General features: G+C 34.7%; 1 protein-coding gene across 1 annotated transcript in view; it reads left to right on the top strand.

The window, feature by feature from the left end:
- LOC145994362 (protein sidekick-1-like) overlaps positions 1-25,883 on the top strand; it is a 104,448-nt gene that overhangs the window by 24,869 nt on the left and 53,696 nt on the right. The window contains exons 4-8 of the mRNA XM_083130477.1: positions 2,375-2,582; positions 9,104-9,174; positions 10,501-10,720; positions 20,838-20,956; positions 23,690-23,873. Coding sequence (XP_082986603.1) covers positions 2,375-2,582; positions 9,104-9,174; positions 10,501-10,720; positions 20,838-20,956; positions 23,690-23,873 — 802 coding nt within the window. The remainder of the gene's footprint in view (positions 1-2,374; positions 2,583-9,103; positions 9,175-10,500; positions 10,721-20,837; positions 20,957-23,689; positions 23,874-25,883) is intronic.

Genomic DNA, 25,883 nt, shown 5'->3' on the forward strand with positions numbered 1-25,883 from the left:
TTTAATTCCAGCTGTGTCTATTAAATATGGTGTGAATTCGTAAATATGACAAATTCATAAATTAATTTGTTTAACATGGAATAAAGGAGAAGTCCCTCAAGAGTGCAAAGAATCCATAATTGTTCCTGTGTTTAGAAAAGGAGAGAAAACTAACTGCAATAAATACTGAGGAGATTCTCTCCTTTCAATATGATATAAAATGTTGTGTAACATTCTTCTAACAACACTAACCTCATATGCTAATGAAATTACGGGTGATTATCAATCTGGATTTAATCGTAACAGATCAACTACAGATCATTTTTTTCTAATTAGACATACACTCAGTGATGTGCGTCTACGGGTAAACAACGATAGTCTACATTCTACACGTAGACTATTTTATACACGTAGATAACGTAATCTATGTAAACAATGGCGAAAGGTGATAACTTAGCAAAGGGCGCCGTGGTATTGAAATAAAATTATACTGCGTGTCAGTTGCTGATGTGTGAAGAGAACTTTTCATGCTCTTTCATCCAAATTCGAACAATTTCTCACCTTGGAAGAAACCTAATATAGGAAATATTCTAGTGTTTTATCGGAAAATATACCACCTTGCCTCACGACTGCCATCTGTTGTCTATTGCATACTATTATGTTCTTCCATAGTTGATAATAGAAGAGAAGAGAAATTTTGTTGTAAATAGGATTCTTTTCATTTCGTTAGGAACCAGTATAGTTGAAAATTTCACTTTCCTTTCATGAAACACTTGAAAAATAATTTTAATGCACTTTAGATTGTCTACGTAATCTATGTAAACTACAACCCAATATAATCTACGCGTAGATTACGTGTAGACAACGCATGTAGACGTAAACGTATAGTCTACGGCACATCACTGCATAAACTTGATAAAAGTGGGATTATATTCAAAGTGTCGAATAGGTATTCACTGATTTTAATAAAAGCATATGATTCAGTCAAAAGAGATAAATTATATAATATATTATTCGATTTTGGAATACCTATAAGCTTGTTAATATGATAAAAGAATGCACAAGTGAAACAGAAAGTAAAGTTCGTCTGGATATTTATGTCTGACAAATTCACAATTCATGATGGGATAAAACAAGGAGATGCATTATCACCATTGCTCTTTAATTTTGCTTCAGAGTACGCTGTTAGGAAGGTAAAGGAAACTAACGAAGGACTAAAATTAAACGGTGTGACTCAGCTGTTAACATACGTGTATGTAGATGATGTAAACATACTGGGGGATGATATTAATACAATTAAGATTAATGCTAAAATATTTTTGAAAGCAGCTTAAGAGATAGGTTTGGCAGTTAACAAAGATAAAACTAAATATAGGCTTACAGGTCGAAACCAAGTGTTAGGTAATAATCAAAATCTAATTGAGGACTAAAAGTGGTAAACTTTGTAAGGGCCAAAAGCGAAAGTGTTGGGAAATCGCATCGTTCCGCACATCAGTGACCTATTTACACACCCTTTGAACTACTTAGAGGGCTACCAGCCCCATTTCACGTTTACCACATTATAAAGCATGGCACATTTCACAGTTTAACTTGGAAAACGGTGTTTGAATTTTTGTGGCACTTACAGCGTTTACCAATTTTAGTCTTCAATTATTGATAATAACTAGTTTGAACAAGTTCTAATTCAAGTGCTTAGCAGTAATACTAACAAATGAAAACGATATTAAAGAGAAAATAGAAACAGGCTTAATTGAGGAAATGCATGTTCCTTTTCTCTTCGTAAATTTTGACTTATCCTTCAATATCTAAGAAATTAAAAGTTAAAATATACAAAACAGTAATTTTGCCAGTAATATTATATGGACGCGAATCTGGTCCCTTACATTGAAAGAGGAACATAAATTGAGAGTATTTGAAAATAAGTTCCTTAGGAAAATATTTAGACCAAAAAGGGATGAGGAGGCAGGTGAGTGGAGAAGGTTACATAATTTCGAAGTAAATAATTTGTCCAGATATTATTAGAAAAATGAAATCAAGAAGACTTGGGTGGGCAGGCCATGTGGCACGAAGAGAGGGAAGGAAAGTTTACATGATTCTTTTTTTTTTTAACCTGATGGTAAGAGACCAGTAGAAAGAGCAAGACAAAGAGATGGAACTAAAGAAAATTGGTAGGGATGGAAAAGTGTATATAGATCTTGCTCAGGATAGGTATAGATGGAAGGCCTCTGTTGCTGCAGCCATGAACATTGGGATTTAAGAAGGCTACAGAATTAGTTAGTTAGTTTAAAATAATTTCCACAATATGTCAGGAACATACACCAAGAAAAGCTTGCATAAGTTTATTACGTATTTTACTGATCGTCGCATTAACTAACGGATACACTTTCATTGGCAGATGCAAATTGAAGATGAATGGAAACAGGAAAGTCCGTGTTCATTTCCAGCGAAAACGTCCGAGAAGTCAGACATTGTTGTGGTCCATAACATAACCAACCTGTCTCCAGGGAGAAACTTTGCAGTTCGTGTGATATTATACGACGATGATGGAAGCTCGTACAAAGGAGAGCAAGTTCCAGAATTGACGGCGGAAACCAAGTGCATAGGTATGTATACACTTTTACAATCCTATCATTTTGAAGTACTGTTCATTAATTTTTTCACTATGCTTGTTTTCCAAAATTGCAATTTAAAAATGTATTTATTCCGAGTAACAATATAGTAGAAATAATTATTTGCATGTTTGAAGTGAGTTTTGTTTTTGGTATATTAATTTTCAATCATTAAAAATTAAAAATCGTGACAACTATAAGCAGCACTGGAAGTGGAAAGTGTTAGCTGTCGGGATGTTTGGTCGAGCTTTGGGGTTAGCTGAGGTGTTACTCCCATAATTTAAGATTGTGACAACGACATACTGGGGGATGTTTTGTGAAAATGTTACGAGCAGCTGAGGGGATACCATCCCCTTGCATCCTTTCTCACTTTGAGCACCGGCTATAAGCATATTATTTTATAAGAAATACCATGCACAATGTAATAAATATAATATTTCTCATTTGACATTTTAAATGTAAAAATATCAGACTTAGCTTCGAAAACAAAAATAAACACAAAATGAGGAGCTTGTTTTCAAAAGTACTATATCCACTTTTTAGAAATGTTGATATTTTGTTGGTTTTGGTAAATTTGGTAGTAGTTCTTTACGTCCATGATGTGAAATTTGTACCAAAATGTACTAAAACGCATAAAAAATAGCTTGGGAAGTTTGATTTTGTTCCAATAAATACTATATTCTCCATTTTAATATGTCCAAAAAATACTTTATCCCAGTGGTGACTCGTTCCTTTTTTGAAGTGTAGGAAAAAGTTATGGTAAACTGAGGAAGGTTTGAAAAATGCGTTCAATTACAGTCGCACAAATCGCTTGTACTATCCATTGCATTTAGAATGTTACCTGCAGGCCCACGCACAAGGTAGGGCAAGGGGCTCCGTGGATTGAGGATAATAAAAAGTGCTGCTTAAACTCTGAAATTATGATAAATGCTTCTAAATTGTGCTAGGTTTTATAATTAATTACTTTTTTCTGATAACTACAGTTTTAAGTTCAATTACGCATATGTTTTTTCGAGTTTTGAACTTGCGATACTTATTATTCACTACAAAAATTATGTAAAATGGCTCAACAAACGAGATGGGTTGAGCATAGAACTTGAAACGGTTTTAGAAAATGTTTACCGTCAACCTTATATAGATTTACTGCCGTAAAATATCCTCAGGAACAAAATCGACAGGATAAGGAAATTATAGAGGATGATGGATCGTCGCATGCTTGTTAAAAAAGCGTGTCGTTGTGTGTGCATACTCCCATTTATTTTGTCAAGTACTCTGGTGAAGTATAAATAAGATTTGAACGTAATTTTATTTCAATTTCCTGAAAAGCGATTAGCGATTCCTTTGAATTCGATTTCCCTCTCCCAGAGACTCGCGTTTGCATATTATACTAGATTCGACAATTATGCCAAAGGCAAGATGCTAGGGGCCAACGAAGATCAAACTGTGCTACGTTTAGTACCTTTTTGATGGGGTTGACACCACTGACGTACGAACCCCTCGATGATTCCTCGGTGGATGCTCTAAAAGCGCAACCTTCCCTTGCCCCTTTTCTACTCCTCATCCATTTGTTTCTAGTGATACCAGCAAGGTTTCTCAGGCGGGGCAGCAAAGAGTGTATGTCCATCGTCTTGTTCATATGTTTACTTTCCTTTCGTGGCAAAATGTACTGCATCCAACTCAGAAAACGAATGTTTACTTTTCAGATTATTTAAAAAAAACTGAAATGTAGGGAGATCAAGGTTTGTAAATCGGATATATTCAAGCAACGTTTGGCAACCCTGCACACGCTGCAACATTGCACATAAATTTTTTATCAAGTTCATTGTTGACACAGCTCTGCATGTAGAGAGTGCTTGTTTTAACACAAAGAATTTTGCTGTCGATGTTGAACACTCAACTTCGCGTACTGTTTCTGATAAAGGAAAGTTTTGTGAACGACTTTTAATATAAGCATAATGATATCTGGTGGAGAAGAAGCAGCAGGTGATGAAGATGCTAGGATTACTTGTACTGAGACACCTCCAGAACATGCTCGGAAAAGATGTTCAAATCCTGAATTGTGGAAGAAAAATATTACTTAGACGAAAAGGTGGGAAGCTAGAAAAAATGGATTCTTCATTGCATGCAAGTATAAAGACAAATCGTTTTGTAAAGCAAGTTAACTTACAGAAGAAGAACTTGGTGAATTCCATAGAAAGTATGGGAACTATCTAGTGCTGCAGATCAGACGAAATTTATACAACAAAATGTGCGAGTGAATCTTGTGAAAAGGCGCCATGTAGATGCAGAAAATTCAAAAAGACTGAAAATTGTTGTACAAACTTTTATGTATAAGGGCAGCAAGGTCCTATTCAAGTGTGCAAACAAACTTTCATGAGCATTCTTTCAGTGCATCGCAGGAAAGTTGAGCTCGCAGCCCAGCAAATTACTAAGCAAAATGAAGAAATAGTGGAAAAACGAGGTAGGTTACGTGTGAATGTTGAACATCGGGAGAGAGTGACAAGAATAGTTGAACACATAAAACAGTTTAAATGTTTAGAAAGTCATTATAGTAGGAAAAATACACCTTAGAGATCGTATTTACCATAAAGTTTGTGCATCAAAACCGTGTGGAAATTGTACAAGGAAAAATATTATGATTTGGACTGCATATATGGTACGTATTGGCACGTTTTTAGTCACAAATTTAATTTGGGCTTTGGTTCTAAGAAAACTTACGTGTGTAGTGAATGCTTGCGGCTTAAAACAGAAAGAAGATTAATCAAACATGAAGAGGAAAAGAAAGTCTGTTTAGTGAATTACTTGATTCATAAAAGAAGAGCCGCCGTGTTTTTTAAGGAACTGAATCTTCGACCACCTCGATGTGTTACCCTTAAGTTTGGCATGATGCAAAATCAACCTCTTTCTAGAACTGAAGTAAATGAAGCTTCCTACTCCCGTCAGCTGTGGTTATACATGATACCAACGGTCAACTTAACAAGGACACTGTTCAATTCTACCGTTGGTTGGAATGCAAGTATGGCAGAGGATCAAATCAAATTGTATCCTACGTCTCGCATTTTTTTTAAATTTCGTTTTGCCACAACATTTCGAAGCACACTTAAATGAAACAGTGGATACCTTGCGAATCTTCTGCGATAGTTGCACAGGACACAACAAAAATTATGCTATGCTCTTTATGTTAATGAAATATTGTTCAAAGGCATGCCTGAATTTAAAATGGATATTTCCAGTGAGAGGGCATTCATATTTGCCTGATGACAGACCATTTGGATTCGTGGAGAAACAGCTCAGGAAAGAGACCCAGGTAACTCATCCTAAAGAGAATGATGAGATACTTTCATCAGTGGGAACACTTCATACTGACAAACAAGTAATTGCGCAAACATGGAACGAATCAGTGAAACCTTTATTTAGGAAGAACAATATATCTGATGCAATGGTGATTACTTTCGACCACAAAGCTGCAAATAAAATTCACATTCAACAATTTTACACTAAAGGAACTTCAACTAATCACAGCATTCTTAAGTCGAGGTGTAAGGATATTAAGAAAGTAAGTTTGCGCGGTCTGACGAAAGTAAGCCCAGTGTCGCCGAGGCTTTGAGCGCGAAATTTGAATTCGTATACGTAATGGAGAAAAATCATAATAACTCTGGCACTATGGGACTAATCATCTTCGGCTAACATTTGTTTTGCAGGTAATACATCGGTTCATGCAACCATGTAAAATTAGGATGCCCCAACCACGGGGGGGGGGGTTACGGGCGGGGGCTGGGTCCCCCGAATTTCAATGGAAAAAAAACATAAAAATGTGGAGTTTGCCCCCTCTTCTCCAGCTACTTTGCGGAGAAAACCGAAACGTTTGCTTTTTTTCAAAGAATGGACCTTCCGCAACTGAATGAAACTTGATTCATATTCGTGGGTGCAATACAATTTGAATAATAAGGCAAAACGTAAAACTCTAGCGAATTTTAGTCAATTTGCATATTATTCATAAAATTGTTATATAGCTGACACTATGGGACCAATCTACTTCGGATAACTTTTGTTTTTCAGGTAGAACATCAGTGCATGCAACCAAGTAAAATTTGGATGCCCCAACCACGGGGGGCTTACGGGCGGGGACTGCATTCCCCGAATTTCAATGAAAAAAGCATGAAAATGTGGAGTTTGCCCCCTCTTCTCCAGCTACTTTGAGGAGAAAACTGGAACTTTTTTTTTCAAATAATGGACCTTCCGCAACAGAATAAAAATTGAGTCATGTTCGTGGGTGCAATACAATTTGAATAATAAGGCAAAAGGTAAAACTCTAGCGAAGTTTAGCCAATTTGCATATTATTCATAAAATTGTTATAACTCTGACACTATGGGACGAATCTACTTCGGATAACTTTTGTTTTGTAGGTAGATCATAAGTGCATGCAACCATGTAAAATTAGGATGCTCCAACCGTGGGGGGGTGGGTTACCTGCGGGGCTGCATCCTCCGAATTTCAATGAAAAAATCATAAAAATGTGGAGTTTGCCCCCTCTTCTCCAGCTACTTTGGGGAGAAAACCTGAACTTTTGCTTTTTTTTTTTTCGTTTGCACTTGCATCTTGTGTAGCTACTGTCAATCTATTTCTTCCCGGTTGACTCGGCTCTTTGTGGAAATATGTCCGGAAGGAAACGATTAGGAAACGATTGTGCAACGATTGTGCGTTAGGGAAATCGATGAACTGTTATATGATACGAACTGTTTTTCCTAACAGAGGAGGGAAGGAAGCCTTTGCAATCGTTTGTTTTGTCTCTACTTGTGGATAGACTCACGCTTCTGGCGCCACTGGCTATCGTCAAGCTTCATTGCATTTCTAACATAGAGGCGACAGAAAGCTGACACCGCCAAACCTCATCATATCCCCTCTCTCCTTGCCCCACCCCCCGCCACTACTTCAGCTGGATCACCAGGTCTAAACACAAAGAAAAATTTGTGCCTTATCAGTACTAAATCACAGCGTTGGAAGCTTGGAGGAAAACAGCATCGTAAATACCAAGCATTCATTGTGTCTGTCAACTTACCAGCGAACACGTGAGCCCAAAGCCCAAACACGTGACATATTCCGAGAAAGGAGGGGGGGATTTTGAATTTTCGTAAACACGATTGCACAACTTGTTCCCGACCGAACTGCCAGTGTTTCAACCTCAATATACAAATATAAGTGTGGCAAACCCTCGATAATTGTATCTAAAGCTGTTAGTTGCATATGTGCAACAGCGGCTACAAGGGACATACTTTTTTCGTTGCACAGGTGCAACGGCGGGGGACTAAGGGTTAAGAAAGAAAACCACATGTCCAGTACAAAAATCCAAGATGTAGAAAATCTGTTGGAAAAGCTGGGTATTTTTTGGCGACAGCATACATTATACAGCAGGTGTTTAAGAGATGTGACACAAGCTACAAGTGAAGTCTCCGAAGACATGGAAAATAATACATACTTTGTTGAGGACCAGTACTAATGAGATGGTGTTTTAAAATCTAAATTTTAGATTGTTTTCAATTTAATGTTTAAATTTAGATCTTCGGAATTTTGTTTAGCAGTAAAATATTTCAATAAACCTGTATTCTCTGCATCCATAAAGTGTTACAATAAACTTGTATCCTTTGTATCAAAACAATATTTGAACACACTTGTATACTTTGTATCCATAACATAATTGAACATACTTGTGTACTTTGTATCCATAAAATATTTCAATAAACTTGTAGCCTTTGCATCAACACAATATTTGAACATACTAGTATACTTTGTATCCATTAATATTTTAATAAACTGTATACGTAAAATATTTCAATAATCTTATACGAAGCTTTTACCCATATTCTTTACTTTCGTGGATTTTATTTTCAAAGTGTACTATATCCACTTAGTTCAGTATCAGTATGTACTATATCCACCTATCAAGCCAAAATGTACAACATCCATTAATTTTGAATTTTTTTAAAAAAAATTAAAAAATATTAATTGTATGAAGAAAGAAAGAAAACGGTATCCGTAAACTAAATTAAAACCATAATTATCTTGAAAAATTAATGATCTTCTGGACAACAAAAGTCATTATTGTTATTCGTTTTTCCTGTTTCCTGAAAATTTTTCAAAAGTGCATATAGCACATTTTGGAAACAAGCTCCTCAATTAGGTGAATACATTTTACGTATTTTAAATGTTATGATTGAATGGAATACGTTCAGTAGTTTACTGTTCTAATAGACCTTGAATAATATTTATTTCATTAACAATAGGTGTAGAAGAACTTAATTAGTTATTGTGTGCTTTTGTGAACTATCTAAAACTCTCTGCCCCCTCTCGGTGAGCAAAACATATAACGATACTCACTGCTTATAGTGAGTTTTGTTAGGCTCTTACTTGTGGACGTAAATTTAATTTCATAGACTACAGCTATTTCATATTTTTTTGTTAAAGGTATTGACAAAACAAAGTTTTGTATTAAAACAAAGTTTTTTGATTCATTTAGTTCCAGAAAATTTTGACTACAATCTACAACCGAAGAATATAACTTCAATGAGTTTCAGCGTTACCTGGAATGTAAGTTCAAAATTCAATTATAAATGCATAGAAATCGGTGCCTTATTGTTATGTATTTAATATTTCCATTTTTCCGCAGTAGAATTAATCCTACAACGGATGAACTCAACCTATAATTTTAATAAAATTAACTGAATAACTGAATTGTCTTTGTATCAAAGATAGCTCGCAAAACTGATTTTTGAGAAACTTTTATTTATTTATGTTATATTTCTTAACATAGCTTTGCAACTACACAACTATACATTTGACAATACCTTGCAAAGTACTGTACAGTGATAAAAAAATTAATATCCTTTGCAATGTGCAGCATAAGTTCGTCAAATAGGAACAATCATTAATGCGTTTGAAGATGTTTACTTCCCAGAATGTTGTACAGTAGGAATTGTTGATGAAATGCTTTCTTCCCCCATGGACTTTTAGATGTATTAACGTATCATCTATCTACGAGTACATAAAATAACACAGTTTTATACTTAATATACAATTTCAATAAATGTATATTTCAAATGCATTTATAGCGATCTTTTGTCTTGAAATTGCTTAACTTTCCAATTCCAAGTCTTTGTCTTCCATTTGGTATAACATAGCGTCAAACGTTTGATTTTTCAAAATTTTCAATTTTAGACACCACATAGAAAAAATGGTCGCATGTTTGTTATATGTTGAACGATATTGAACTCACCTGGCACCCCACAGTAAACATAAGAAATATGTTTTAGGTTGTTTACCCAATTTATGGTAATTTGTGGCCGCAATGATCAGAAATTAGAAAACATATCTGCCAGTTTCAATACAGTATAAATGTAAACTTTAAATCCGAGAGAAAAACGGTAATAAACAAAATAAAATATAATTTAGTTCAGAATACAATGTGTCTTGAATAATTACATTTGGAATTTTGAAACGAAAGTGATTTCCATAAACATATGAAAATGCTAAAAGTACCCGACTAATTTAAAATGGGCGTCAGACCTATACGAAAGCCTGAAAACAGTTTCCAATGTTGATTTTAAACACTTGAAGGACATAAAAATATGTAGTTCAACTCATACTTGTTAAAGAATAATGAAGTGACTAATGAATTAAAAATTACACGAAATTATTTGAAATCACCCGTAAGTATCTCTTTGTAAAAGGATTCCACAGAAACTCCTCTCAATCAGTTAAACAACAGAAAGTTTTCACTAAATATAAATAATAAACAACCAAAACAATTATACGCTGAAACTCTGATCATAAAGAACTATTTTCCTTGGGAAATGGATGTGTGTAAGTTTGAAAGAATGTAATACTGACATGTACAGTACGTGCGATTTTTTACAGGCATGGCCAGGAGAGGATTCCGAATACTGCCCTCTTCTTTCTTACAAAGTGTACCTGAGGGATGCTCTCAGGTGGACGAAACACGGCGATACAATAATACCTGTCATGGAAGCAACTGGAAGGATTCCCGATACTGAATATGAAGTGAAAATTGAAACTTTGACGGTGACTGGTCGAGTGAGTAAGTCGAAGATTTTGGTGGTGAAAACCCGTGAAGGAGGTAAGGATAATATTAATTATAACGCTTTATTCAGAGATATTTACCCATAAATTTTATATTCCTAACGTAAATCACTTTTGTTTGAAAACTTAAATTGATGTACTGGGTGGTCCAAAAGTGCGGAACTGACCGAATCAAACCGAAATGCATGCGGTTATTGAAATTTTATATGAGTACATGTAGTTTGGAGATTGGGGAAAACCTACCGAACAGCCTTTGAAACATGGTCGCCATCTTTAAAGCCGCCATCTTGGATCGAGATCACTTCTTTTAAATGGGAACCTAGGAATGTGACACATGAAATTTCATTGGAAAAAGCTCACAAACACGATGCTAGCATTCAATTTTGCAAGACGTTATTCATGTTCATGCTGCAGGGTGTTAAACAAGTGTTTTCAACGGTTTCTCTCATTGTTGCATGATGTTAGAGGATATGCTCAATGTGTCCATCATTATTGGCCATTGTCATATTGAGTCGATTCACCCATTCCTGATGGACTTTGGATAAGATGTCGGGTGTGATGCTTGCACAGCACTCGACAATTCTGTCTTTCAAATGTTCCATATCACGATTTTTAAGGAATAGACCAGTGATTTCATGTAGCTCCACAGATAGAAATTGAGGGGAGTCAGGTCCGGCGAGCGTGATGGCCATTCCACAGGCCCCCTGCGACCTATCCACCGATTGGGAAACTGGATGTTCAGATAGTAACTAACATTGTGATAAAAATGCAGGGGAGCGCGGTCATGTTCAAAGAACTCAGCGAAACTGCCATCTTCGATCATCAGAGATGGAAACACTTGTGTATCCAGTAAGTTCAAGTAATACTCGGCGTTGAGGGTACCGTCAATAAACAAAGGTCCTACCACACGGGTTTTCCATACCATGCCATCACTTTTGAACGGAGGACTGTCCCAGATGTATTCCACCCAATGAGGATTCGATTCAGACCAGTATCTCATGTTTTGTCTGTTCACCTCCCCCAATGAGATAAAAGTTTGCTTCATCACTGAACAACACTTTGTGAGGAAGGTAGGGTCTTATAACACCTTACGGGACATTTCTTGTGCAAATACAACCCTGCGGTCAGGATCATTCTCACTCAGGTGTTGAAGCAACTGGATCTTGTATGGATGCCATTTGTGCCTTTTCAGAATCCTCATAATGGAAGCACGACTCACACCAATAACAGCATCATGACTGCGGGTACTACGGTGCGGACTCAACGTAACTGCCGCCAACACAGCTGTTGATGTCGCATTATCTGTAGCTACATTAGGCCTACCTGATTTAGACCTGTTTGCAACAGATCCAGTCCCTCTGAACTTAGCGACCAGTTTCCACACAGTGCTGTCAACAATGGGACTCGTTCTGAATGGCGCTGATTGAACTCATCGTCGATGACTTTCGAGCTTCTTATTCCCACACATCAGGATGATTTCCACGCGTTCTGCTTGTGTGAGCTTCATTTCTTAGTGCACCTGCAACAATGATAGAACCAGTTGAAAACACTACTTTAACACCATGTTGCATGAACATGAATAAAGTTTTGCCAAAATGAATGCTACCATCGTATTTGTGAACTTTTCCAGTGTAATTTCATGTGTCGCATGCCTAGGTTCCCATTTAAAAAAGTGATCTTGAACCAAGATGGCGGCTTTCAAGATTACGACCATATTTCAAATGCGTTTCGGTAGGTTTTTCCCCATCCCCAAACTAGATGTACACATATAACGTTTCAATAACGTTTCGGTTTTATTCGGCCTGTTGTGCACTTTTGGACCATCCTTTATTACATGTGTTTAAAGAAAATGAAAGGAATGGGTTTTATTGGTGTCGGGAAAAGTCTACGTGTAAATGAAGAACACCAAATATATATATATATATATATATATATATATATACTAGCCACTTTTCATGTCTCTAAAAGGATGTGTGTTATCTTAGATCGAAATTTTCAAGCTTTCTCTAATGCATAAATAACTCTAGGAATCACTAAGCCTCAATAAAATGGAAACATATGGGGTAAAAGGCAGTTGGAGCGTGGTGCTGACTGCATCATCTCATCATCTCAAAACATGCAAGAACAAGAATATATGGAACCCTACTCATATATTTAGGAAACTTTACCAACACTAACAGTAAGAATATACCGATGAAACTCTAAAATAAAGAAACTTTCGTACGTAGCATGCGTAACCTGACTTAAATAAATAAATAAAGAAATACAAAAAAAATAGCATAGTGGAAGTGAATAAACCCTAACAACAGCAATACATTCAAAAATTACATAAAAAACAACAACAACAACAACAACAATAATAATAGTAATAATAAAGTTTGTGGCTAAAGTTTTAGTTAAAAGGACTTCTTCCTTAGTGATTAGAGAAATTATTTAAATAAAAAACAAAACTCAAAGTTAAAAATTAGTAAATCTAAGATACAAAACGCAATAAATAATAAAAAAAAATAATGCAAGAAGTAGAAAGAATCTCTTTGCGAGTCTGAACTGCAATAAAAATGTAGCCTGAATAGATGAAATTGTGTTATTAGAGTAAAAAAATAAGCCTAAACTTGTAAATAATAAGTTAAAATTTGAAAAAATCTCTTTGTAAGTGCGAAATGTAATAAAAACTCCTGCCTGAATAGCTTAAATTTTGTTATTTGAATAAAACAATGGAAATAAACTTTTAAAATAATAAGTTAAAAGTTGAAAAAATATCTGTGAGTCTAAAATTTAATAAAAAATGTTGCCTGAATAGTATAAATAGTGTTATTTTGGTACAAAATTAGCATAAAGTTGTAAAATAATAAATTAAAAGTTAAAGAAGTCTTTGTTAGTCCAAAATTTAATAACAAATGTTGCCTGAATAGTATAAATAGTGTTATTTTGTTAAAAAAATTAACTTAAAGTTGTAAAATAATAAATTAAAAGTGAAAAAATCTCTTTGTGGGTCCAAAATTTAAAAAATATATTAAAATGTCTTGCTTGAATAGTATAAATAGTGTCGAGTTAAAATAAGCCTAAATTTCAGCTAAAATGGAAGAAACGCACTTCGTGTGTCTCAATTGCAATACAAACTTTTGCTTAAATCGTTCAAATAGCGTTTTCTGAGTAAAAATAGGAGAAAATGTGAAATAATAGCCCTAAGAGTCAAAATCTGGTCAATCGTCGTAAAAAAATACGCATTAACAACCATCCTGTACGTTATAAAGCAATAATCAAAGGGTCCGTGGTTCGAAACCTAGAAATAAGGGCAAATAGTGGATCGCATCAACTTTAACCTGTAGGTACTGGCCCTGATTCCCCTTTAACCTGTAGGTACTGGGCCGGATTGTTCCTAGTTCAGCCAAATTCCTTACGCTTTAAGTCAAATAGTCTTTACAATGTTACGAAAGGAGGAAGAAAACCTCCTAAGTTACTTCCGCAAAATAAAATTGTATATTCTAAAAATTCAATACAAGCGTGTTAAAATATTGGCAGCACGCGAAATCCATTACGTATTATTATTCCCCTCAATTTAGCTAGGGGGTCCGCTGGGATACTAACAATAGAGACTGTTTCTCATCCTCGGCCGGCAATGATCCCTCACTTGGCAGGGGTGACAGAGAAAATATTCTTCTTTTCTGGTGCGAATTTCGTCCTCAACCTTGTAGAGGGGCTTTGCGGTCAACGTATTCTTCCCTTCTTTAAGAGCAATTATTATTAATAACATACATTCTCCCTGTAAACTTCGTTTTCATATGGGCTACATCGTTCAATTTCTTCGCCTTTAAGCTCACATAGGCTAACGCCATATATTGTCTTATAATAGCTTCTACCCAGATCACTTCGTGGCCAGTTGAATCCGGATAAATCCATATCCTTAAATATATCAAATATGAGTCACCACCGACGCCGTAATGGCTGCTCATGACGTCATCAACTCCTGCAAACCTCGGCTGACGCCATCAATTGGCTTAGAATAGCAAAAATCAGCCGTCACTGATCCTCCCGTATAAGAAAAGCATAAACTGCCTTAGAATGCACCGGAACTGGGTTCCTTGGGTTAGAATAGACCGGAACCGGGTTCCATAATAGTATCTATTGTGCTTTAATGGAAAACCCTTAAGACCAAGCTCCGCGTCTGCATGAATCATCCGTGACTCATATCCGGCTGAAACACATATAAGAAAAGGATAAATGGGAGATGCAAAAGGCCGAAAACGGACTCCATAATAGTATCTATTGTGCACTAATGGAAAACTATTAAGATCAAGCTCCCACGTGTGCATGAGCCATCCATGACTCATATCCGGCTGTAAGGCATGTATAAAGTACAACAATAGTGTTAGGTTAGGGTAAAAACGGGATACATAATAGTCTTTTGTACACTAATGTGCATGAGGCATCCATAACTCATATCCAGCTGTAACGCATTTATAAAGTGCAACAATAGGGTTAGGTTATGGTAAAAAACGGGATACATAATAGTGTATTTTGTACACTAATGGGAAATCAATAAATCCAAGCTCACACGTGCGCATGAGTCATCCATGACTCATCTGCACTCCCCCTACCTCTATACCCTCCTCTCAACTAATTAGCATAAAAAAACATTAGTGTTAATTAAAAAGGGTGATTAATTGGTCTTATCTAATCTCCCTACTACTTTTATACTTCAGCGAATGAGATGAGTTGAACTTCTGAACAAATATTCTCTGTTCGCCGCCGCAATTACAACTTAAAGGACCAGCTCCAAGATGAAATAAACCAATCTAAACTGTCTTTAAATTATGTCATATAAATCTTCAAAGTTTACTAAACTCCATAGACGAATTTACACAAATAAAATCGGACATAAACGTTCACCTGATATCCAATGCATGAAGCTGGTTAAAACCCAATGTTAGTAATAATGTGATTGACATCGAAATTTACACATTAGTTCGACAGGACAGACACCCCCCCCCCACACACACACAATGAACTACTGATGACTTTTTACTTATATTTACTCCAAAGTATAAATATTAATCAATTCAATATATTATTTTAACATCATACATTCTAGTTTTTCTTGTATGTACGCATTGCTTGCATGATAGAATTATTTTCCTGTAGTTTACGGTTATTACAAGCATAAGAAAACAGTTTTTTCTTTGTGACGTTTCAGGAGAACACACGCTCCTTTCATCAGACATTTATTTTCATTTTGACTAAAGATACAGTTATAACAATGGTTAGTAATTTTTAAACAAAAAGAATCTGTTATATAATGGATGTTGTCAATGTTACATTGTTGTAATATAGCAACTTAACTGTGAAAAAATTAGTCTACTTTATTTTTATTTTAGAATTTTTTAAATTATGAATCCCAAATATCATCAGGTAATTCAAATTCATCATTGTTTTCACAAAGCCTCTTGATGTTTTCTGTTACATTAAATTTTAAAGATGGTGGCTTACTCCATTTGTGAAAAAGAAAACTCCACTGTATCTATGTTACCATTTTCATTATTTAATTTATTCCAGTGTTCTTCTGCAATGAACGAGGCTTCCCAGACATTCAACTCTGTGTTTCCCGTTAATCTTTTTAAAACCCTTCTCTTTTTAATCAAATGCTTCTCTTCGATGATATGAGTTGACAAACCTGTTCTTGGGTTTAGATTTATAATGTCCAAATCATGTTCGTGCCATCTTATTGCCATTTTCCTTGCTGTTTGTCCCACATAATCTTTTGAACATGAACAACTTATATTATATATTCCTGTGGTTTCCACATCTGGTAGCGAGTTTCTCATTTTGAATTCATTAAATGTACATTCCAAACTTCTTGGTGCTTTAAAAACAATTTTGAAATTAAAAATTTTAAAAATTTTTGCAATTTTATGTGAGAATCCCTTGTGGAATGGAATGAACACAAATTTCTTTTCAACAGATTTTTCATCTTTGTCTGTATTTCTCTTTTCCTTCAGTTTTCTTGCAATCTTGTATGTACGCATTGCTTGCATGATAGAATTATTTTCCTGTAGTTTACGGTTATTACAAGCATAAGAAAACAGTTTTTTCTTTGTGACGTTTCAGGAGAACACACGCTCCTTTCATCAGACATTTATTTTCATTTTGACTAAAGATACAGTTATAACAATGGTTAGTAATTTTTAAACAAAAAGAATCTGTTATATAATGGATGTTGTCAATGTTACATTGTTGTAATATAGCAACTTAACTGTGAAAAAATTAGTCTATTTTATTTTTATTTTAGAATTTTTTAAATTATGAATCCCAAATATCATCAGGTAATTCAAATTCATCATTGTTTTCACAAAGCCTCTTGATGTTTTCTGTTACATTAAATTTTAAAGATGGTGGCTTACTCCATTTGTGAAAAAGAAAACTCCACTGATTCTATGTTACCATTTTCATTATTTAATTTATTCCAGTGTTCTTCTGCAATGAACGAGGCTTCCCAGACATTCAACTCTGTGTTTCCCGTTAATCTTTTTAAAACCCTTCTCTTTTTAATCAAATGCTTCTCTTCGATGATATGAGTTGACAAACCTGTTCTTGGGTTTAGATTTATAATGTCCAAATCATGTTCGTGCCATCTTATTGCCATTTTCCTTGCTGTTTGTCCCACATAATCTTTTGAACATGAACAACTTATATTATATATTCCTGTGGTTTCCACATCCACTCCTGCAAAATTGTTTGTGAAAACAATGATGAATTTGAATTACCTGATGATATTTGGGATTCATAATTTAAAAAATTCTAAAATAAAAATAAAATAGACTAATTTTTTCACAGTTAAGTTGCTATATTACAACAATGTAACATTGACAACATCCATTATATAACAGATTCTTTTTGTTTAAAAATTACTAACCATTGTTATAACTGTATCTTTAGTCAAAATGAAAATAAATGTCTGATGAAAGGAGCGTGTGTTCTCCTGAAACGTCACAAAGAAAAAACTGTTTTCTTATGCTTGTAATAACCGTAAACTACAGGAAAATAATTCTATCATGCAAGCAATGCGTACATACAAGATTGCAAGAAAACTGAAGGAAAAGAGAAATACAGACAAAGATGAAAAATCTGTTGAAAAGAAATTTGTGTGCATTCCATTCCACAAGGGATTCTCACATAAAATTGCAAAAATTTTTAAAATTTTTAATTTCAAAATTGTTTTTAAAGCACCAAGAAGTTTGGAAAGTACATTTAATGAATTCAAAATGAGAAACTCGCTACCAGATGTGGAAACCACAGGAATATATAATATAAGTTGTTCATGTTCAAAAGATTATGTGGGACAAACAGCAAGGAAAATGGCAATAAGATGGCACGAACATGATTTGGACATTATAAATCTAAACCCAAGAACAGGTTTGTCAACTCATATCATCGAAGAGAAGCATTTGATTAAAAAGAGAAGGGTTTTAAAAAGATTAACGGGAAACACAGAGTTGAATGTCTGGGAAGCCTCGTTCATTGCAGAAGAACACTGGAATAAATTAAATAATGAAAATGGTAACATAGATCCAGTGTGGAGTTTTCTTTTTCACAAATGGAGTAAGCCACCATCTTTAAAATTTAATGTAACAGAAAACATCAAGAGACTTTGTGAAAACAATGATGAATTTGAATTACCTGATGATATATGGGATTCATAATTTAAAAAATTCTAAAATAAAAATAAAATAGACTAATTTTTTCACAGTTAAGTTGCTATATTACAACAATGTAACATTGACAACATCCATTATATAACAGATTCTTTTTGTTTAAAAATTACTAACCATTGTTATAACTGTATCTTTAGTCAAAATGAAAATAAATGTCTGATGAAAGGAGCGTGTGTTCTCCTGAAACGTCACAAAGAAAAAACTGTTTTCTTATGCTTGTAATAACCGTAAACTACAGGAAAATAATCATACATTCTTCATACAATTATTATCATTATGCATTTCTTCTCTTTCTTTGCTTTTAGTGATTTATTGTATCTCTGACAAGGTTAGGTTGTAGGCCTGCATCAATAAAGACTATTCTATTCTATTCTATCGTATTCCATCTCAGTACAACAAATACTTTTATTATTATTCTCTCGCAGTTACATTATATTCATGTGTGTACATTTATTTATTTGTTGTATAACGTGCTGGGAGTGAACACTCGATGAGGAGAAGGGTAAATTTTCATCTACGTTTCTAGAAATGCAAATAATTATCAATTATAATTGATTGAAGAGCAGAAAATACAATCTGCCAGTTGCTACCAAAAGGTTATCAAACTCTGTCATACGGAAGAATGGAAACGTCTTTGCGTTCGTAGTTAGGAGTGGTATTGTATAAATGTAAATTATTATTTTATTACTTAAATCAACTGTACTCAAGAATATTAATTATCACTTCAAGAAGTGCATTTTAAAACTTTTATACATAGAAGTATCAAAATTAAGAAATAATTATGATCCTTAATAGCACAGAGAGTTTTGTTTCAGTTTTTGCTTTAAGTTTACTTGTTACACAGATAAGCTTATCGGGACTGGAAGCACTTTATGGGTGTTGATTACAAGTATCTCTTGATTACAAGACAATGACGTTACCACAATGCCATCGGGGAGATTTCCTTAATACATGTGACTCAAAAGTTGCATTTTTAGGTTGCCAAAGTAATCCTGTAATACCCTTAACAACTCCACCATTAACAAAAAAATGTGTAAAATGCAACTCTGTTAAAATATCTGGAAATAGGCTTAACAATCATACTAATTTTCATGAAAACTTCAAATTCAATGTCCTTAAACGTTCAGTTATGACATAAATACAATGAAACTTTCTTAGCAAATAGAGAGACTAACGAAGAGATGTGATTTTAAGTTGCAACTTACACAGCGAGTTTAAATTTAAATAACTTTATTGAAATGCACGGAACTAAGGGAACATATATCGACAACATTAAAACGGAAGAATATACGAACTTCTGAGAGCTCCTAATGTACTCGGAGAATACGAACTAACCCTTCAGGACTCGGGTGGGGTACAACACACCCCATTATGTATGTGAATATTATCACCAATGTTTTATATTATAATGTAATATATGTTTTTAGATACGCACTAAAATACAATTATCACATTGTGTAAGAAGAGGAAACTTGTCTCGGAATTTTACAGAGTTTTAAAGAACATACTCAAAACTTTTAATTGACGAAGGCCATTTTGTCTTTCTTCATATATCAAGTAATAACAGTACATAATGAAAAGTATCAAAAATAGTGAAGAATACATATCATAGAAACATGATATATTGAGTTAAGAAATGTACATAGTCACTTCGATTAGATAGTGGCATCGTTAATCGAACTCATTTTCGCCCGCGCAGTTTGTAAAACATGGCATGGGATGTTCCATACCCATAATCCCCTTGCACTTTTTTATTCAATTTTGTGCCTTCTGAGTCCTCACGAAGAACTCAATAAAATAATAAGAAATGAAGAAATAAGCTAATTTTAGTGAAATGGCAAGGATTGACGTAAGTGTCAAATACTCGTAGATTGACTGAAGAAGGATTCGTAAGACACGTTTATAAATGAAAACCACTCACAACTTAAAAACCTTTTATCTTCTATCAGAATGAGAAATAGTGTAAGTATGTAGAATAAAGTAAGACCTACAATATGGTATAGCAATCTATAGATTACGAATAATCATCAGACATGTTAGTGAAGTAGTGAAGTAGTAAATGCTGCTTATGAGGTCTTTTTTTCGACTCTACCTAACCTTGACCTGTATTATTTTGACTAGGGAAGTCAGACCAGGAAAACATGTATGAGATATTCGTATCTCATTGTTCCCATTTCTGTGTTGCTACAGATACCCACACTTGCTTCTTCAAAATCCATTTGCCCGACCCTGTGGTCGAGTGGTTAGCACATCGCGCTGCGACGCCAAGGGTCCCGGGTTCGAATCCCGGTCGGGCTTGGTTGTTTGTGAATGTCCATTCATCAATTTTCATCATTTCATCACTCATTCCCATCTTCGCAAATTAGCCAAGAGGCACAAAACGTGAAGTAAAATAAACTAAATCAATCAATCAATCAATCAATTCAAAATCCATTTCTTTTGCAGAACCGTCCGCAGTGGTCAATCTCCGGGTGAACAGAAAGGATGCCGAGGAAGTGGAACTCCAGTGGAATAAACCTCTTCACAGTGGTAGGAACGTTCGTATCTACGAAGTGAGTTACGAGGTAAGCCAATTAATGAAAGGTGTTAGTTTAATGTGATGGATAACATTTGTACTTTCTTGGAAATCAAAATGCCTCATGAATATGTGTATTGAAATGAAACGAAACTATTGATTTCACTTGATTTTTTATTCAATTAGCTATTAAGTTAGTTTCTTGTTGTTGTTATTGTTGTTTTACACGTCTTTTACCGGTTCCTTTGTATAGTATATTGCTACATAGTACCGAATAACACCGACTGTTTATGGAGGACAAGAAAGCGAAAAACATTTCCCATATTTTGTCGATATGAGCAAGACAAAAACATAAAATAACATTATCCAGGTAAATATGGCCAAAATAAAGCATGAACTAAAAAGGCCCTACAAATCATTCTTTAAACATCTGTACTGTCGTGTGAAATTTAGTCGTTGTTGCATAGTAGGACATAGTGATATGAACAGAGGATAAAATTTGGAAGCGAAAGGGTTGAAAGCGGTCTACCAAAAGGTTGGAGTACAACAAAAATGTTGAGAGAGAGAGAGATAGAGAGGCGGAGGGTTATTTTTTTCTTCTCTCTCTCTCTCTCGAAAGAGAGAAAAAGATTCGGACAATATTTCCTGTTAACGCAAACCGGAAATATACAAACAAATGACTATTTGGAAGGAGGTGCAGTCTTCGGGGCATTAGAGTCGCCTTATGGAGCATATTGTGTAACTTTGTATAATGACAAGATTGTGGTAGGCGTGGAAGCTGCGCAAACTTCTTATAAAAATTCATGACATAAAATAGCTAATTCATAAACCTTTCTGTAAATGCATAATACGAATAAACGAAATAATAGGTATTACGCTCAATTACTATTTTGTTCAGAATCAATTGTGGTGTTTTCCTTAGCTAATTATATCCAGCCTTGCATATATCAATTTGACTAATATTTCATTTTCTAATGCAATTGACCAAAAATAGTAATTATGTAATAATTTCACCAAAGACCTGCCAAGACTGTTTCATTAATCTTTATACTTCTATCAAAATACATGACATAATAATATAACCATGAATAATTTTATTAATACATTCACATTCCACGTTAATAGGAATTTACCTGCCTTTCTTACAAACGTGTATTTTTCTTTCATGCACGTTTAAATCTCCTTAAACAAAAATATAATCGAGCAACAAGTCCCACAACGGCTTATTTAAAAACAAATGTCCAATTCTTTATTGCTTTTGCAGTTAATATTTTATGATCATATGTAATTAAATGAAAACTAAAAAAATAATCAGAATAATATATTAACCAATTCAGGTAAAAATTATATTGTTACCAACAGTGTTCTAGAATATTCTCAACAAGGTTATTTCACATACAATTAATTGTTTGGTGAGAGAAAGTAGGTAAATATTCCTCATTTTGGCCATTTTGAGCTGAGACAGCCAATTTATTGCTTAAGCTAAGCTGCATTTACTGACATAGAGGAAGCAAACATTCTTTATCTCAGCACGTAGTAGTAGTCTGTAGGAAATATCATAGACTGACTGCACTAGGAGATGTATTCAAACTCTACAAGGAGGGTGAGGTTTTGCTGCTTCTGCGAATGCTTATGGTGGGAAAGTTCAAATATACAGAAATAATTTTTAAAGAAAAATAAAAAATTGAGGACATAGCCAATATTGTGCATTAAGTACCAGACGACTGCAAGGAGTTGCATGACATCATTTTATCATGGCCTTCATCGATGCAGTCTGCATACGATGGACATTAGAGAGAGTAGAGAGAATACTGTTCAGAGTAATTATCATGTTGCAGGTTCAGCCGTATTTGTTGGGTTACTAAGATTATTATCTACAATTGTTAATGTTAGCATTTGTATTGGTCAGAACACACAGTATTGTTATATCAACTAATAACTGGGCTGTAATATTTAAAAACTGCATGTTTTGCTTCCTACGTTCAAGTGATCAAAAGGAAAACATTTCACGATGTTTTTATAACTGTGTGTATAGGTATGACCAATTTACAAAAAGTATTGCATTAGAATTATAGTCAGATATTTGTATTATAATTTCACAATATAAGGTTTTTTAATTAATAAAGTATTTTGAGCCCAGAACTATTTAGTTGGTTTCCCAAAAATTAACCTCTGTGGAATATTTTCCTTCTTTCTCTCACCCATTCAATTATACTCGCATTAAAGTAATAATGATAAGAATGCAGTGAAAGAAGAGCTGAAGCGTTTATGGAAAGATGCGGAAGTAATTAGGTGGTGTAATGTTAATGTAATAGGTGGACGTCTACACGGGAATACCAGCATAAAATGAACAAACAAATAATACGAATCATTTCTGTAGAGAATTCGTGATGTGTTGTAAATAGCTAGGTTTTATAAATCATAACCACAGCGAACATTATATCTTTGAGGAGATTTTCCTTATGATTTTACATGAAGCAGCAACAGGTCCTGGTAGTTTATTCCGTCGACACAGCCATAGCTGGACGACAAAATCTCTTCACTAAGTAAATCCTCCATCATCTTAGAGAAAGCAGTTTTAATCAATGAAATGTACGATAAGTTAGTCACCATTTTCATTGCATACCAAAAAGTGACTATTTTTAATACGCACATGCAGTATTGGTTCAGATTGGTTGCATGACCCTACTGAATTCAAAATGATTTCAAATCAAAAAGTTAATAATATTATTTTATATAAAAAAGGTTAAACGTGTTCTAATATGCATTTTTTTGCATGTAGTGTCTGTCATTCATAGCGAAGTGTCCATTATCATGCCGAAGTTCTAAGGGACGATTGAACGTCACTGCTCCATCGGTAATTCTCCACGACCTCCTTCCGTTTGCGCAATACGAGGTGAAGGTTTCTGCTTACAATGATGCCAAAGGCAGGGCAGCCCGGTTTCTAATGGGGACCAGAGATAAAGGTAAGTACATTTTCAGAGCGCTGTGAAACGGTTTGATTGAATTGGAGGGTTTTAAGTCCACTTTTTGCACAGTAAGTCTAATCGGAACTGGACCTACAGTTTAAAGTGGGTTCCGAACCACTATGTGAATCCACCAGGAATTGATCCATGTACCCTTTGATTAAAAGGCAACAACCCTACCACTGCTCCATCGGGGACCTTTAAGAAGTTATAGAGATAATAAGTAATGTTAAATTGATTTAATAATAGTTAAACGGACTAATGATTAAATAATCATTACATCCCGAGCATCTTTGTTAGTTAACCATAACTTGTAATGAAAAACTCGCTATGAGGCCATTACGGAACTTCATAGTGACACTGGTCTTCAGTCATTTTTCGCCACCGGAGCAAATGTATACTAATTTGAGGTTTCTGTTCATAAGAATGACCGTAATGACTGAGTTACCGTTTTCATGTTGCTGTTGGGTCCCTTACTTTCCGAGCAATTTGTCGTAAGTTTTCCCCTCGACAAGCACAGGAAGGTCATAAGGCAGCAGTCTGAACCGTATTATTATTATTTTTTTTTGATACGTAATGTCGTCCGATGTAAGGTGTGCTTCCGTAATTACAAATATATTTGTACACATACATGTTTAACTGTAACTTGGAAATAATTTTGTATCATTTAAATCCATGTTATGTAATTCTTTTCATGTAATTCCTATAGTAGTAATTCTTTATCAGTAATTAGCATTTTATAAGACAAGACTGGCCACGGATGATGGAGCTACTTCCTGGAACACACAACAGTTTTCACGAAGCTATAGTAGAAAGACAGAAAATATTTCTGCCCCACTACACATGTAATTGCTACTGGTAGTTTGAAAAAGCACTAGACCCCAATTCTGCTTCTCTTCATTAGATCAGACAAGTCCTTCCTTAGTTATCTGATTCAAAATGCTGCTGCTGGATTTACTAGGCCACAAATCCATGTGATGTTTCAGTCTAAAGAACTGAAAATTATTGATTGATTGATTTTTGCTTTATTTTACTTCGCATTTTGTGCCACTTTTGTCTAATTTGCGAAGTTGTGGATGAGCGATGACATGATAAAATTGATGAATGGACACTCACAAACATCCATGCCCAGGCTGGGATTCGAACCCGAGACCTCTGGCGTATTAGGACTGAAATACTATGACTTTACAAGAAAGGAATATTTGGGAGGATTTCCGGGCTGTTGTGAAAGGGTTTCATGGTAAGAAGGAAAGTGAAAACTACAAGCAAATAGTGGGTTCTTTGATTCATGACTATCATCAGCTTCCGAGTTGCAAAATGACCTCGAAATTGTAATTCCTCTGTACTCGTTTATGTCAGAATTTAGCAGATGCCAGTGATAAGCATTTTTAGTTTTTTCAGCAAGAAATAAGATACCATGTAGAATAGATATCGATGATGCTGGAACACCACAATTATAGACGATTATATTTGGACATTAGTTCTTGGTGAATCCCTTTCACATAAACGAAAAGTATTATTGATCACTTTTAATATTGATAAATATAAATATACCTGTAATCTACAACCTTAATGTAATTTGCAGTTTATTTGTTTATATTCTTATATTATTATATTCTCTTTTCATATCGTGCTCATAATGCAGTAACAATTAATGTTAAGGTTTAGTACTATATTGTCATTTGATTTCTTATTTCCTGCAGACGTCTTAAGAAATTTCCGTCATTTTCCAATTCATTGGGTAAATGATTGAGTGGTGTGAGGTTATATCAACGGCTGTTTTTAAGAAGGATGTCGAATATATTATAGCCACGGAATGTGTTGTAGTGTCGACTTGAGTGAATGTAACGATTTTCCCACAGGGGGAATTTTTGCACCTATCCTGTTCGGTATTCCTAGTTCCAAGGTGGTTACGTTCCAAGTGGTCAGCAACATTATTTAATACCATAAAATATATGCTCATTCAAATGTGTGGGCTAAGGCTATTCACAATCTACGCAGAGAGGTGTT

This window comes from Lepisma saccharinum, chromosome 10 (assembly GCF_977018435.1).
Source record: "Lepisma saccharinum chromosome 10, izLepSacc3.1, whole genome shotgun sequence".
Classification (NCBI taxonomy): Eukaryota; Metazoa; Arthropoda; class Insecta; order Zygentoma; family Lepismatidae; genus Lepisma; species Lepisma saccharinum.